General features: G+C 37.3%; 1 protein-coding gene across 1 annotated transcript in view; it reads right to left on the reverse strand.

Annotated features, from left to right (window-relative positions):
* The window catches only part of celsr3 (cadherin, EGF LAG seven-pass G-type receptor 3), a 96,732-nt gene that overhangs the window by 22,551 nt on the left and 60,981 nt on the right, over positions 1-13,200 (reverse strand). The window contains exons 14-19 of the mRNA XM_072367026.1: positions 9,285-9,426; positions 8,053-8,173; positions 6,177-6,360; positions 5,363-5,464; positions 5,184-5,278; positions 4,705-4,914 (exon numbers count right to left, since the gene is read on the reverse strand). Coding sequence (XP_072223127.1) covers positions 4,705-4,914; positions 5,184-5,278; positions 5,363-5,464; positions 6,177-6,360; positions 8,053-8,173; positions 9,285-9,426 — 854 coding nt within the window. The remainder of the gene's footprint in view (positions 1-4,704; positions 4,915-5,183; positions 5,279-5,362; positions 5,465-6,176; positions 6,361-8,052; positions 8,174-9,284; positions 9,427-13,200) is intronic.

Here is a 13,200-nt window from a genome sequence, read left to right on the forward strand (position 1 = left end):
TTGAGACCCTGAAATGAAGCCTGTTAGAGGCGGTTTTGAGTGCACAGCCTTGCAAAAGGCTCTGAACAAAGAGTAATATTAGGGCTTTATGATTCCTTGCAGCTAGACAGTACTACAGCCAATAAAGCAATGCAGTGTCATTTAATGCTTTGGGAAGAAAAAAAACTCATACAACCTTAGACAAACAAGGAAAAGCACATACAGTAGAGTATAGTAAAATAAGACTGAAGTGAATTGAGTTAGAAGGGGGAAAACCTGAAGAATAAGGATTGTGGATGATAGAGAAAAGAAGTAATTAAGATGCAAGAAAGAGAAGGTGGGGAAGTAGAAAGCTGTCATGAGATGGAAAATATGAGCCAAGAATAGGGATCTTTAGAGGCAAGAGGCAGTGAGAAGCTTCTTAGAATTGGAGGCACACAACAAAATAAAACATTTTGAGCTATTTTGATTTTGTACTATCAAAGAAAAAAGCTAAATCTTCAAATTACAATATTTTACTTAAGTTGTGTTTTGTCAGTAAAATTTGTGGGTTTTTTAGAGGTATGTGAACAATTATTAAACAAATTGAGGATATGGTGTTTAGATGGCTATCTATCCAGGTTTTTGTTATGGTCATACAGATGTGTGGGATTTCATGTAATCTCATCATCTATGATCTTTACCAGCAAAGTAAAGTTTCTGAAAACATGATACGATGTTGCAACATATGCAGCATGTACAGCATACTCTAAGGATGCTGTAAAAGGTCAATAATAAAAATCTCATAAGTCAGAAGAAATGTGCAACAGTTTGTGTTGACACAGGGTCAATGTGACCTGACACTTCGTTATCAGTGTCAAGTGTTTGTTTTCCTCTTGTCATTATTTTCAAGGTTGGTCTGATCTTTGCCATGTTGCCTGTGTGACAAAAACATGTTCTTCTCTGTAAAAACGGGACTTTACTGAAGGTTTTACAAAACTGTGGTCATCACATTGAGTAAGAAACATGTCCTTAGAAAAGGGTATCATTATTTAAGTTTCTTGTACTTTTATTTAAGTAAGATTAATCATCTTTAGTATTTACAGATTTATTTTCAGGGGCAAAAATTAGTGGCTCAGTCGCATATAGTGAAGTATAACAACACTAAACACTGATTCTATTCAATAATCCTTTGAATAAATATGCACCTGTGCCTGCAATGCTCTCAAAAACACCTGTCACTGTTTATGGCTCTTCTTTAATTAATGCATTATTCCTCATTATTGAGATATGAGCACCCAAGCAGAATGTACTCTGAGCCCACAAACAGCTTTGTTATCTGAAAAACACAGCACAAAAAACTGAGTGCTAAAAGTGGTAAGAGGTCAATAGTTTACAGAGGTGGCAGATGACAGAAACACAGAATGAGATGCTCAGGTAGGCTGAAAATAAGGCAGTGTGGACGAGAGATTGAAACATATAGCAGATAGATTGCATGTGTCGCTCAAATAATAAGTTGTCATATTAAAACTATTTGGAGCAACTACATGTTTTTGCATATGCGATTATCTTATTCATGCTGAAACTATCCCACTATGAAGAGGAATTACATAACCAGCCTGTTAGGACCTACGTGCAGCATGGCCTTCTTATTGAATATGATAAAGAGTACCGGTATAATGTCTTAAGTTCTCTCCTGTATATTAGAAAGTCTGGAACATTTTCCCCATGTATTTGACATCTTATTACCTGTATGTTGCAGGAGTATCCACATGGATTTGATCACAGCTTGAACATGTAAGATTTCCATCTTACTTCATTCACCACCACATTCCTGATGTGAAAACTCCACTTTCCTCCCTGCCTTTAGTCATCTCTCCTGCAGCTACAAGGGCTCTGTTACAACCACTGGGTTACTATAGTAACTGTGTTGCGCATACCCTGTTGGTCTAACCTAATAGCTGCTTTTTAAAATGAGATGTCATGTATCATCAGATATATATTTTTCCAATTTCTGGAGGGGAAAAAAATCAGATGTCAAATGCTTGGCTTCAGAGATGCCACCTCGTTAAATTGAATCGACGTGGTGAAGTGAGCCGACAGTTTTATAGATGGAGGTTGAGATACATGTCAGTTGAGTTGAGGTTTTTGTTCTGAAATGAGCAAGATGACAACAAAAAACATTACTGTACTATTGAGCAACACACAGCAGCTTTATGGCACTACAAACCAGCTTACCAAATGTTAAGCTCTAATAGGTATGATTCTGATTTACAGGCAGGTTAAATGAAACGTCAGGCAGGAGCAGATCTTTATTTCACTCAATATGGGAAATAATTTATACTACTGCTAGGTTGCTATGGAAACTGTTTTTGCAATATTTGTGTTTTGCTCAGATAAAGCTGGGCACTGTGTTTGGCATTATTGCCACAAAATTTTCATTTTGAAAAATGGAAAGAGGTGGACCCAAATTTAGGGCTTAAAAGGCAGGAGGTGGACAGGTGACACAAACTGAAAAACTTTATTCCAAGCAAAGAAAAAACACTGCAGGACAACAAGGATCTAAACAGCAATGAAACAAGAAACTATGCAGAACCCAACAAAGAGAAGACTGACAGATATGGGAATCTTACAACAAGGATGTGGCAAAGAACAATAAAAATATGGACTGAGAGGGGTGATTTGGTAAGTGAATGCAGGTAATGAGCACAGGGAACAAGTGGTGACATGGTGATCAAGTGACAAAAAGGCTCCACAACATAAAAACAAGAACTCAAGGAGATACTAACTAAATGTACGACAATTTCTTTTCTAAAGCGAAGAACACCAGGAAAGCAAATGACAAAGCACTAACCAACAAAACTCACAGACCATGATGGCAACAAGTGTGTATTAAATCTGATTAAATTGTGGTCCTTTTATTCTATTGTTCTCTTTGCAGGTAAATGCAGACTCTTTACCCTCTTAGACACATGATTTACAAGACAATTGTAAAGTGATGCCAGCAAGCAGAATGACTACTAATTTCCAATGTCTAATCCTCACTCTGGGATTTCTGTAATAAAAGCTTCCAAATAAGTCCACATGAGATTCTGTTTCTCAGACAGCAACCCACACCCCCTCAGCTCCTATTCTGCAGGGCATGGCTACTACTGCTGCTGCAGCTGTCATCTGATGGCTAAAATCCTTCCTGCTAGCATAAATTCTATCATTAACTGCCTCCCTGTACAGATATTAGAGGCAAAAAACAACTACAGCTTCTTAATAATATGAATAAACCATTCCCTGGATAATCTTGAGACAAAGAGGGAAATGTTAGGTAGTGTGGGATTACCATTTCTGAGTATGAACAACCTTCACGTTCAACACACAGAGAACTGCTACAATTAACATAATTTCTACTGCCAGCAGTGTCAGAAAACAATGCTGTGAACTGCTGCGATGTCTAACTATTTGTCTGAATGACAGGGAGAAACAGATATTACAATTACAATTACAATTATCTCTTCAGGAATACAAATACATGCAATATCATGAAAAAATGGGGGGCCTGTGACCATATGCAGGCAATTTTTAGATTACTAACACTCCAGCCAGTAAACTGAAATGGCAACAAAGATTTTATCAACTTGCTTCCTGTTAGAATAATTTGATATATAAAATAAATATCTATTAATAGCTAAATTAAACATTTGTTAGTGCCTTTATGTCAGAAATACAGTAACATTGCCGTAGCACCATTCTAAAATTGTCTCTTGTCAGCTCATATATTCTCAGCTGACAGCATCACACCAAGTAAAACGAGATTCTGTCATTTAATGTGTGGACATTGACATGTTGCAATATTGGACAACATCACCATAGCAACATTACTTCCCATATCACACAGATGACATCTCATAGTCACTGTGTCTGTACCATATAATGGTACAGTTTATTAATCACGTCCACTGTGTTCAATAACATTAGCTGTTTTATGTCTTCTGGCAGATTCTGTGAAGATCTGTAGCTGCTACAAGCAGGAATACTGAATCGAGGTTTTGATTTGCACAGAAAATTTAAACTTGAAACTTTATCAAGAGACAGTAAATACACTAAATACACATTTGTGACAGAAACCTCACTCAAAATTCAATGGATACATTTTGGTTGTAGAGACTCTTCATCATTCAATTTTCAGAAATACAGCTCAGGATACTGAGCTACATCGGTCTATCAGTGGTAACTTTCATTATAGATATTTAAAAAAAAATTCAAAATCAACAGCACAAACTGTTTATTAGCTTTTTCAGCATTTTGCATTTTCATCAAACAGCCCTTCAGAAAGCACACATTACCCCTGAACATCACTTATATCAACCCTTTATTCATTTCTCTTTGGGGTTAATAAAGTATTTTTTTCACTTTGTTTAATTTGACATATGATCAAAGTAGCTATAATCATAGCTTCTGTTTAACACTTAATTCTATTGTTTCTTTAAATTCTCATGCCTCCTTAAAGAATGCTGTCCTTTTCCCCCAAAATGTCACTTTGGACTTATTCATCAAGGTGAATAATGATAACCACACCAAACCTTGTAAATGGCAAACATGTCCTCATTAATTCCACCACCTGCATCCACTCCAATCTCATATCTTTCCCTTTTCTACTTAAATGTCAAAGTACAGAGCAGACAAACACAGAGAATGTTTTTGATACTCGTCCAACAAGTGAGCATCAAGGAATATTGAAGATGGTATGTTTACCTCATTGAAGTGGGCATCCTGGGTGGCAGTGAGCCCAAACCCGTTCTGTTGGGTCTCAAATGTCAGGAGGCGGGACAGCAGTCGCTCAGCTATCTGCAAGTCATTGCCATAGAGGCGGGTAGTAGCCTCGGTAACATCACGGAGCTGGTGAGCAAGCTTCTTCTCCACAATGGTGTTCAGCTCCGTCTCATTACGCTCCAGGGAATCAAGCTATACAACAAAAACAGGGAAAAAATATTAACGAGCTTTCAAAACAGCTTTTATGTGGGGACAGAAACGGAAATATGTGGCCACACTATTTAATTCCCTTTTAGCTTGAGGTTAGTTGAGCAGGACTGATGGTTTCCCCCAGTTTTATTCCTTCTTTTTGAATAAATGATTTAATATACGATATTTTGTATTCTATATATAGGAACACTTTTCAACCCAGGCACAGGTTTTGAAACCTGACAAAAAAACCAGACAAGTGTTCAACATACAGCAACGCTGAGCTCCACAAATGGGGGGGAGGTGCAGTTGTAAAGGTCTGGCTCCAGCCACCCTCTCTCCACATCACAGTGTCTGATAGCTGCACCTGTAATGAGGAGCAACAAAGAGTTCAACAACGGTCTCCTAACAAGAACAGGAAGAAAGAGTGTTAGTGACAACGTGCACGCACCAACGGAGCCTTTGGGGCAGGGTACTGCAGCAGGCAGGTTAAACTTGGTCCGAGGCCACCAAATCCCCTGAGTGATGGTCTTTGGGCAGCCATCATAAATGACTGCAGAGAGAACATGCTTATCAGTCTAATAAATCATTCCATGAAAAAACACAACACTCGTAATGTATATTTTTTTTGTTATTTTGACTCGTTTTTCTATATAGAATTGACTAATTTCCAATTATTTACTCTAAACAAACTTTGAAAATCTTACGTACATACATTTCATCATCCACAGGGCTTTAACACCAAATCCAGCTTCAACAACAACAACAGTTTTTGTCAAGAAGAGAAATATTATTTTTTTGATTTAGTTCTTTTTTGTCAATGAACCATAAAAAGAACTGATTTTACCTATTAAACAGAGTAGTTGATAGAGCAAGTGATTTCAACAAACAGATTCTCTTCTTGCTCAAAAATATGTTTTTTTAATATATTATTGTGAAATCTGCTAAGAGAGGGGCTGTTATTCTGGAGCTTAATGGTGATGGAGATGTGATACTGAATGCATCAACAAGTTAATCAACAAATAATGTACTCCCCCTGCAGTGTAAACCAAAGTCATTTTGACACGCAACAGTGAGATGGGTCTTTTATCCAAAGTTTGAAATAAAAACAATAATGATGCTAGTAATAATAAAATAAACATCAAACACACATAAACTCAAAGACCATGCAAGAGATCTTCAAAGGCAGTTAAAAGAAAACAACACAAGGAAACAGAGGAGCTACAAGAACAAAACAAATGAGAAAATGATCAGTTTTTTCTCACCTTCGCAGCCTGAATTTGTGACCTCAGCAAAGGGGTTGTCACATAAGTTGCACTGACGACCAATCACACCAGGCCTGCACTGACACTGGCCTGTCTCTGGGTCACATGACCGCGAGAAGGAGCCCACTGGGTAGCAGTCACATGGCAGGCAGTTATCAGTGCCCCGTGGATGGTAGTGAAACTCCTGAGCACACAAAGAGTATTTGTGTTCACAATTTGTTCGCCAGATCAAACTCAATAAAACAAATGTACAATGCGTTCTCAGAACAGAGTTAGCAATCATCCACATACACATAACACATGCAGCAGAGCGAGAATGCGGGAATAATGAAACATGAAGAGAACAATACATACATACATAAGATTTTGTGGGCTTTATGTATTGTATTTGTGTTACACTTCATTGTGGAAAATGATAATGTTAATAATGATAATCACTACAATGTGGGTATCATCTTTTACAGGACAATATAAGCTCATTAAATCATTAAAATCTGTGTTGAAGACAAGGCTGAGGTATTGTTAGGTCCGGGTTAAGGTTCAGGTTTGGATTAGATAAGTAGTAGCTATGGTTTAGATTGGAGTAGGTTGAAGTTCCACTCCAGACATGTTCCTAAAAGAACGTAAAAGAGGAGTTCCTGTATAAAACGTTTAAAAATGCTTTGTCCTTCACTGCTGCTGGGGCAAAATTATTAAACCAAAGAATAGCGTGCATCAAGATTCCTTCTGAACGTCTAGTGTCCTCATTCAAAGTTAATATTGGTCCACTGAAACCATGTATTCAGCTTTTGAGCAAACATTGGAGAGACTGTATGTAGCATTGGATAGTAATTCACTTTCAAATTTGTGACGTACTAAATCTAGCTTGCCATAAAAAGATTTGAATCTCAGACATTTGGGGAGTACAGGGACATCTCACATCTGAGGGATGTGAAAACACCTCTCTAGTGACAAGCATTTAAGGGGACATAAACATAAAAAAAGCATTCTTAAGTGGCGGGGGTCTGATTTGTCAGTCATTTTTTTAAATGTAAGAAATACCAGGAGTTCTTGATGTTCTGTGTGTGTCATTGCATAAAAGAAGAGTTGTGTTGAGTGTCTTCCTTATAGCATTAACATAAAGTAATAACCAGGTGTCAAATTAGCTGTAAGAGCTGTGTCAGTTGGTTTGGTGAAAATCTTTTTTGTGTTACACACCTGCTTGGATGATGATGAAAGTGTATTTGGGTGCAGAGCATATACATGTGATGGAAATAGTGGCCAGCTGGGTTATAGAGGAGGGACCAAAATCGTATGTGGACACGGATCAGATTAATTGTGCCTCAGCTCTCCGGGAAACAAAAGTCAATCAATAAAAAGTTTGGAATATGCAAATGTTTGTATCTGTGTATGTGAGTGTGGGTTGGTAGGTATGATGTCTGCGTTGGGGTCAGATATGAGGTCAATATTAGAAATGAAAGATTGTGGTCAAAAGATCAGACTAAATCCAGGATAAATCTGGGTTAAACATACACAACATACACACAAACATGTCAACACATAAATGCATACACACAATGCTGAAGGATGATCATCATGAGATGGTTTGTACAGTTAGTATGCCTGGATTAGTCAGTCAAACAGTAAAGCTGTATTATGGTGGGTTCAGCCAAAGCCAAAATCATCAATGGTGACCTCTAAAGTCCCTCTGATCCTGACAGCATTAACTGTTTCTATTCAACAGAGCTGTGAATAGCTGCATCGACGCTGCAATAGGACATCATTTTAACGAAAAAAACAGATCTGCATCTGAGGCTGCATCAGCTGCCAAATTAATAATGAAACAGCCTCGTTCCCTTCAACCTGATTATTGTTTTCTGAGTATTCTCCTGATTACCTTGCAGTGACAGTGCCCACTGGTCTTGTTGCAGTCGGGGTCAAAACCTTTATCGGTGTCACAGTGACACGGTCCACAGGTTGGAGATCCCCACCAACCCCTGGGACACTGGTGATCAATCCTACATAAACATACAATCATACAATCTTAGAGTCATGATAGACAAAAAAAAAGGAGGGGGGGGGGGGGGGGTGCCAACAGATAAATACGTGAAAAGGAATGCCATCAGACTGATATTATTATCTGTAATTTAACATTAAGTTGCTACTAATTTTCTCTTTTTATTATGTATTTACAGTATATCTACACATATTTATCTGGACACATTTATGTGTGTATGTGTATGTATAAAAGCTATTGATATATAAGGATTTTCTATTTCAGGAGAGTAAGAAATCCAAGTTTCCTAATTTTCGAGAAGCAAGACAATTGAACCCTGCAAAAGCTGCAGCTATGGTAACAATGACTTGTAAAGGTACAACTAACAACAAACTTATAATGATAAAATTCAACAAAGTCTCACATTCAAGCAACCAAGAATCCCTAATTTCTTTTCAATTTCTGACATTATCATTTTCCTTCCATTAACTAATTGGCTCATATAATTAATGCGAGTTAGTAAGTGTCAGCTTTGCAAAATACCATGGAGATACGTAGATAATATCAGAGCTGAGGAAGATTAATGAGGCAAACTTCTAAATTCAGTCTGTTAAGAGGAAGAATAATAAATTATACAGCATCACAGAGAAGAGAGGAGATATATCAGAGGATATTAAGAAAAAAAGGGAGACTGGTAGACATATGCTTAATCAGTGGCTGACAATGTGTATCTTTGAGAAAACCACACTGACTAGATCAAAGATGAACATCTGAAACACGCTCACGCAACGAGCAGATCGTGAGATCAGTCTAAAGCTGTGTGGATTTCACAGGAAGTAAGGGAGCATGGTGTCAGGTCAGGGTCACAGTCACTTCACATAAGTAAGAAACACACACAGATAGCTTTAGTGTGTGTGTATCTCATGACTTTTGCCTGCCCCCATCCTACAGCGGATTATGTGCAAGGTTGTAGACGTGGGGCAACAGGGACTAGCTTGAGCTATCAGGACACACACAAATTGAACGGAGCTTAGATGGTTTTAGACTACAAAGAACTTCAGATGATGTTGGCACTCTACAGCTAAACTATGCTTCACTTGTTGAGTCAACTGATTGTGTGTCTGTGTGTGCACCTGTGCTGGCAGTATTGCCCGTAGTGGTTGTCTCCACAGTCACAAATGTAGCCATGGGAGGAGCTGGGCTTCCTGTGACACTGAGCCTCGTTTTCACATGGATTCAGGTGGCAAGCATTAGAGCAGCTTTTCCCATAATAACCTGTGGAAGACAGACAGAGAGCCTCAGTAAAATATGCAACTTTGACTACAAAAAAGTGTTTACAAAGAAATAATTTGCCTAGACAATTACATGAAGCTGACACATCGATTACATTCACTTAAAGAGGACACTATACTTCATTTGAAGAACTGTAATGTCCTCAAAACTGTATGGGCAAAAGTCATACAGCGAGGGTTTAGGTGGCTATTTGGAGAAACAAATATGCTTGAACTTTTTTCAGTCAGCCTAAACACAAACTGATTTGCCAAAAGAGAAAATTATTATTTTTCAGTATTTATAGTCAGGGAAACATACACTTCACAATGCTAATAAGTTGTTTATTTGCTATGTTTTGGGAGACACAGTTAATTTATATAAATAAAGACGCCAAAACTTTCACTAAATAACAACAAAAGTCAAATTCAGTATGTAATGTCTAACAAAAGTTTTGTTTTCTATACCACATTAAATTATACATTGAATACCCATTGCAATATAAGGCTTTGTTTTAAAAAGCTGGAGGGTTTTCTAGGAAGCTTAAAACCAAGGTCCAGGTAAACCTTGTATTTTTTTCTTAGCCTCTGAAGACATGAGAAATATGAAATATAAACAGTTTGAGAGGTTAAACATTTTACTTCGCTCTCTACACATATTCCTAAGCATGTACAGAAATATTGTAGTACATACATGTTTCTACGCTTTATGTAATTTAGGCTGCCAACCTGCTAGTTACACTTTGACAATACCATGTAATCTGTACAGATTTTTAAGGGCAGGTGCATCATACCAGCTGATAAAAGAGAATGCAAGAACAAACTCAATAAGAAAAACCTGAATTACAGTTTCAAAACAGTTTTATCAACATTAAATCTCCATAGCACATGATAAAACAACAACTGATGGGCTTTTCTTATGGAGGTTTTTCACATGAAGTTCAAAGGTTGGCTTATTGTTACACTGTGCTGCACACACACAACAGCCTGCTCATCAATAACCACAGGAGAGGTGGCAGCTGGAGTCTTGCTGAAGGCAACTATCAGCTCTTTTGTTTTAGATACAGTAAAGTTCAGGAGGGATGCTCTGCGGTAGTCAAATTCAGGTCTTTGCATGTTTTAAATGATGTATCTGCATAAAGACCCCTGAATTTCCAGCATAAATTCATAGAACACCCCAAGCATGTTAGCAGAATACTGTGGGACCAAACATCAAACAAATAAAAAAGTTTAAACACCTCTCCATGATGACGGCAAAAATATCTGCCACAGTAAAATGAAATACAGCACACTTTAACACAGCTAATTGACTCTCTTCAACATAATGACATATAACACACTCCCACTGTTTACTTCAGTGTGCACCTGTGAAGTGTGATGAACGAAGTCATCATTCACTTCAGTGCAGTCCCCCAGACACTTCACACAAACACACCAGTCTCTTATATGCTAATACGGGCCAACACATCAAACATGTCTTTAATTTAATGACTAAAGTAGAGTGCTTCACACACACTTTGAGGTGTATTTAAGGTAAATACAGAACGCCTCTCAATGAGACCTGTTCTTAATTTAAAAAAAAAGAAAAAACATAATTGCCATATTTGGCATTTAATGTGGTTTTATTTATAGGAGGAGGTAATCATTGCATGGGTAGAACACATCATGACACAACTCTTTCATGCTGGAATGCAATCATTAGTGATCAATTTAATTTATCAATGCTAAATGCAAATTACACAGCTCTGACTGTAATTTGTTGCTTTAATTTGATAAATCATTCCAGACAAAACAACAATGTTAGTAACACGATATTTAAAATCTGATTTAAACCACATTACAGCACATCTGAAACTAGGAGGTATTGTTTCAGTATAAAGCTTTAAGTTTTACTTCAACATCATTATTAGGAGTGATTTGGTGAAATTGCATTTTTGAGTGCAAAAAAAAAGGTACCAAGTCCAAAGACAGTAAATGTGCAATATGCACTGACATTTTAGTGTTTGAGAATACTAACATTTGCTAATTGGCAATCAAGACTCAACACATAAACCAAAATACAAGACAAATACAAATACTAAAGAAGAATAAATCACCACAGTGATCGCTAATCATCTGACAGATTTAATTGTTTCTTCAATATGACGAACTGCTCTGGCGCAAGAGATAAAAAAAAACAAAAACCATGTAACATTTGTTTCACAAAGAGAATTGCACTGATCAGTAAAAAATCTCTGCTTTCAGCGATGAAGTTCAGCTTTGAGGCTCCCTTTTTAATTTAACAGCATTGAACTGAGGGACGTCTCCATAGAATTAACAGTGACTGATGTGTGTGTGCAGCTTGCAGAGGTCTGCATTCCTCCCTCTGGAGAGGACAAAGGTGCTCGCAGACAGCTTTCAAGTGTTTGTCTATAGAAATAAAGCTCGTTAAGCTTTTGGCCTTGACTGCAGCTTTACACATGCACAGCTTTTCAATGAATTCTCCTCTTTGAATGCCTTTCTCTAAAGCTCTTACCATTCTTTGTGGAATTGCAAACCCCCCCATTACTGTTGTAGTTTTTTTTTTTTTTTTTAAACTGACCAACCTTGCTTTTTGTCCCACCTTAGTCTTTATACATTTTTTATTTTTATTTCAATTCATCTCAGTTTTTCTCCTGTGCTAATCTAATTTTGCCCCTGTCCTCTGCCTTCATAATATTTCAGGATTTATACAAACAAAAGGGTAAAGACAATTACAGCTATTGTTATTTTTTTCAGGTATTGATTTAGCTATTTCTTTTCCAAAACAAACACGCATGAGTATGATCAAGGGTAAACAAGCAAACCTATGAGGAAGAGTGTGGCAGTTGTCCCCTTATAGTTCTTATTGATCCCCCACATTCCGTTTCCAACTCAAACTGTACTCACATTCTCTTGAAAACACACATTCACACTCTCAATCATCTTCTGTCAGCTCTATACTCGTTACACTTTCACCATGGTAACTGGCTGAGTGAGGCCACGGTGGCCTTGGCTGTTTTCAGTTGCTTGTAATGACACTGGCCCTGTCACAACACTATGACAGACAGACAGAGGAGGAAGCTGGGGCTTGTAAGAACAAAAATAAAACAAAAACATCTGTGAACATGTTTGCCTGCCACAGTAAGGGTCCAGGAGTTTGTTTGAAAGGTTATATCCATTGAGTGGTACACACATCCAATGTGACTCATTGTTTTTTTGTCTGACTTTGCTGTAACACAATGCTTGACTACTTAACAAGACTATAATTACTAGACAAACGAGGCATCTGTTTACTGATCAACTGTGCTTTAATCCTTTTCTGAAAGTAGAAGAATTGTGTATGGTAGTTGACAGTTCAGTCTCACTGAAACTCATTTGCAATCTTTAAACTTGTCTGCATTGTAAATAATAATACAGTAATGCTGAAAAATGAATGAATCATTTCTAATACTTTATATCTATGAATGAATGCAGCCTAAGTATCATCAGATTTTCAAGCAAATAAGAAAATTCGATAAGGAGAACCCATTCACACAAATACAACAAAAATATTATACTTGGCCATTTATAAAGTAAGGAAAAGTATCATATGTATATATACATATATGCGAATTTGGAATTCACTGATATACTTCAGAATTAATTATAATATCTGAGATGACAAGTTGTCCGTAGAAAGAAGCATCAGAACAGGCACATATATGATACCACCATGTTTCACAGATAAGCTGAGGTGAGGATAGGGATGCAGAGCTGTTCTTTTTGCAGAGCAGAGGCTTTC

Source organism: Leuresthes tenuis, unplaced genomic scaffold, assembly GCF_036924035.1.
Source record: "Leuresthes tenuis unplaced genomic scaffold, fLeuTen1.0.hap1 SCAF_16, whole genome shotgun sequence".
NCBI lineage: Eukaryota > Metazoa > Chordata > Actinopteri > Atheriniformes > Atherinopsidae > Leuresthes > Leuresthes tenuis.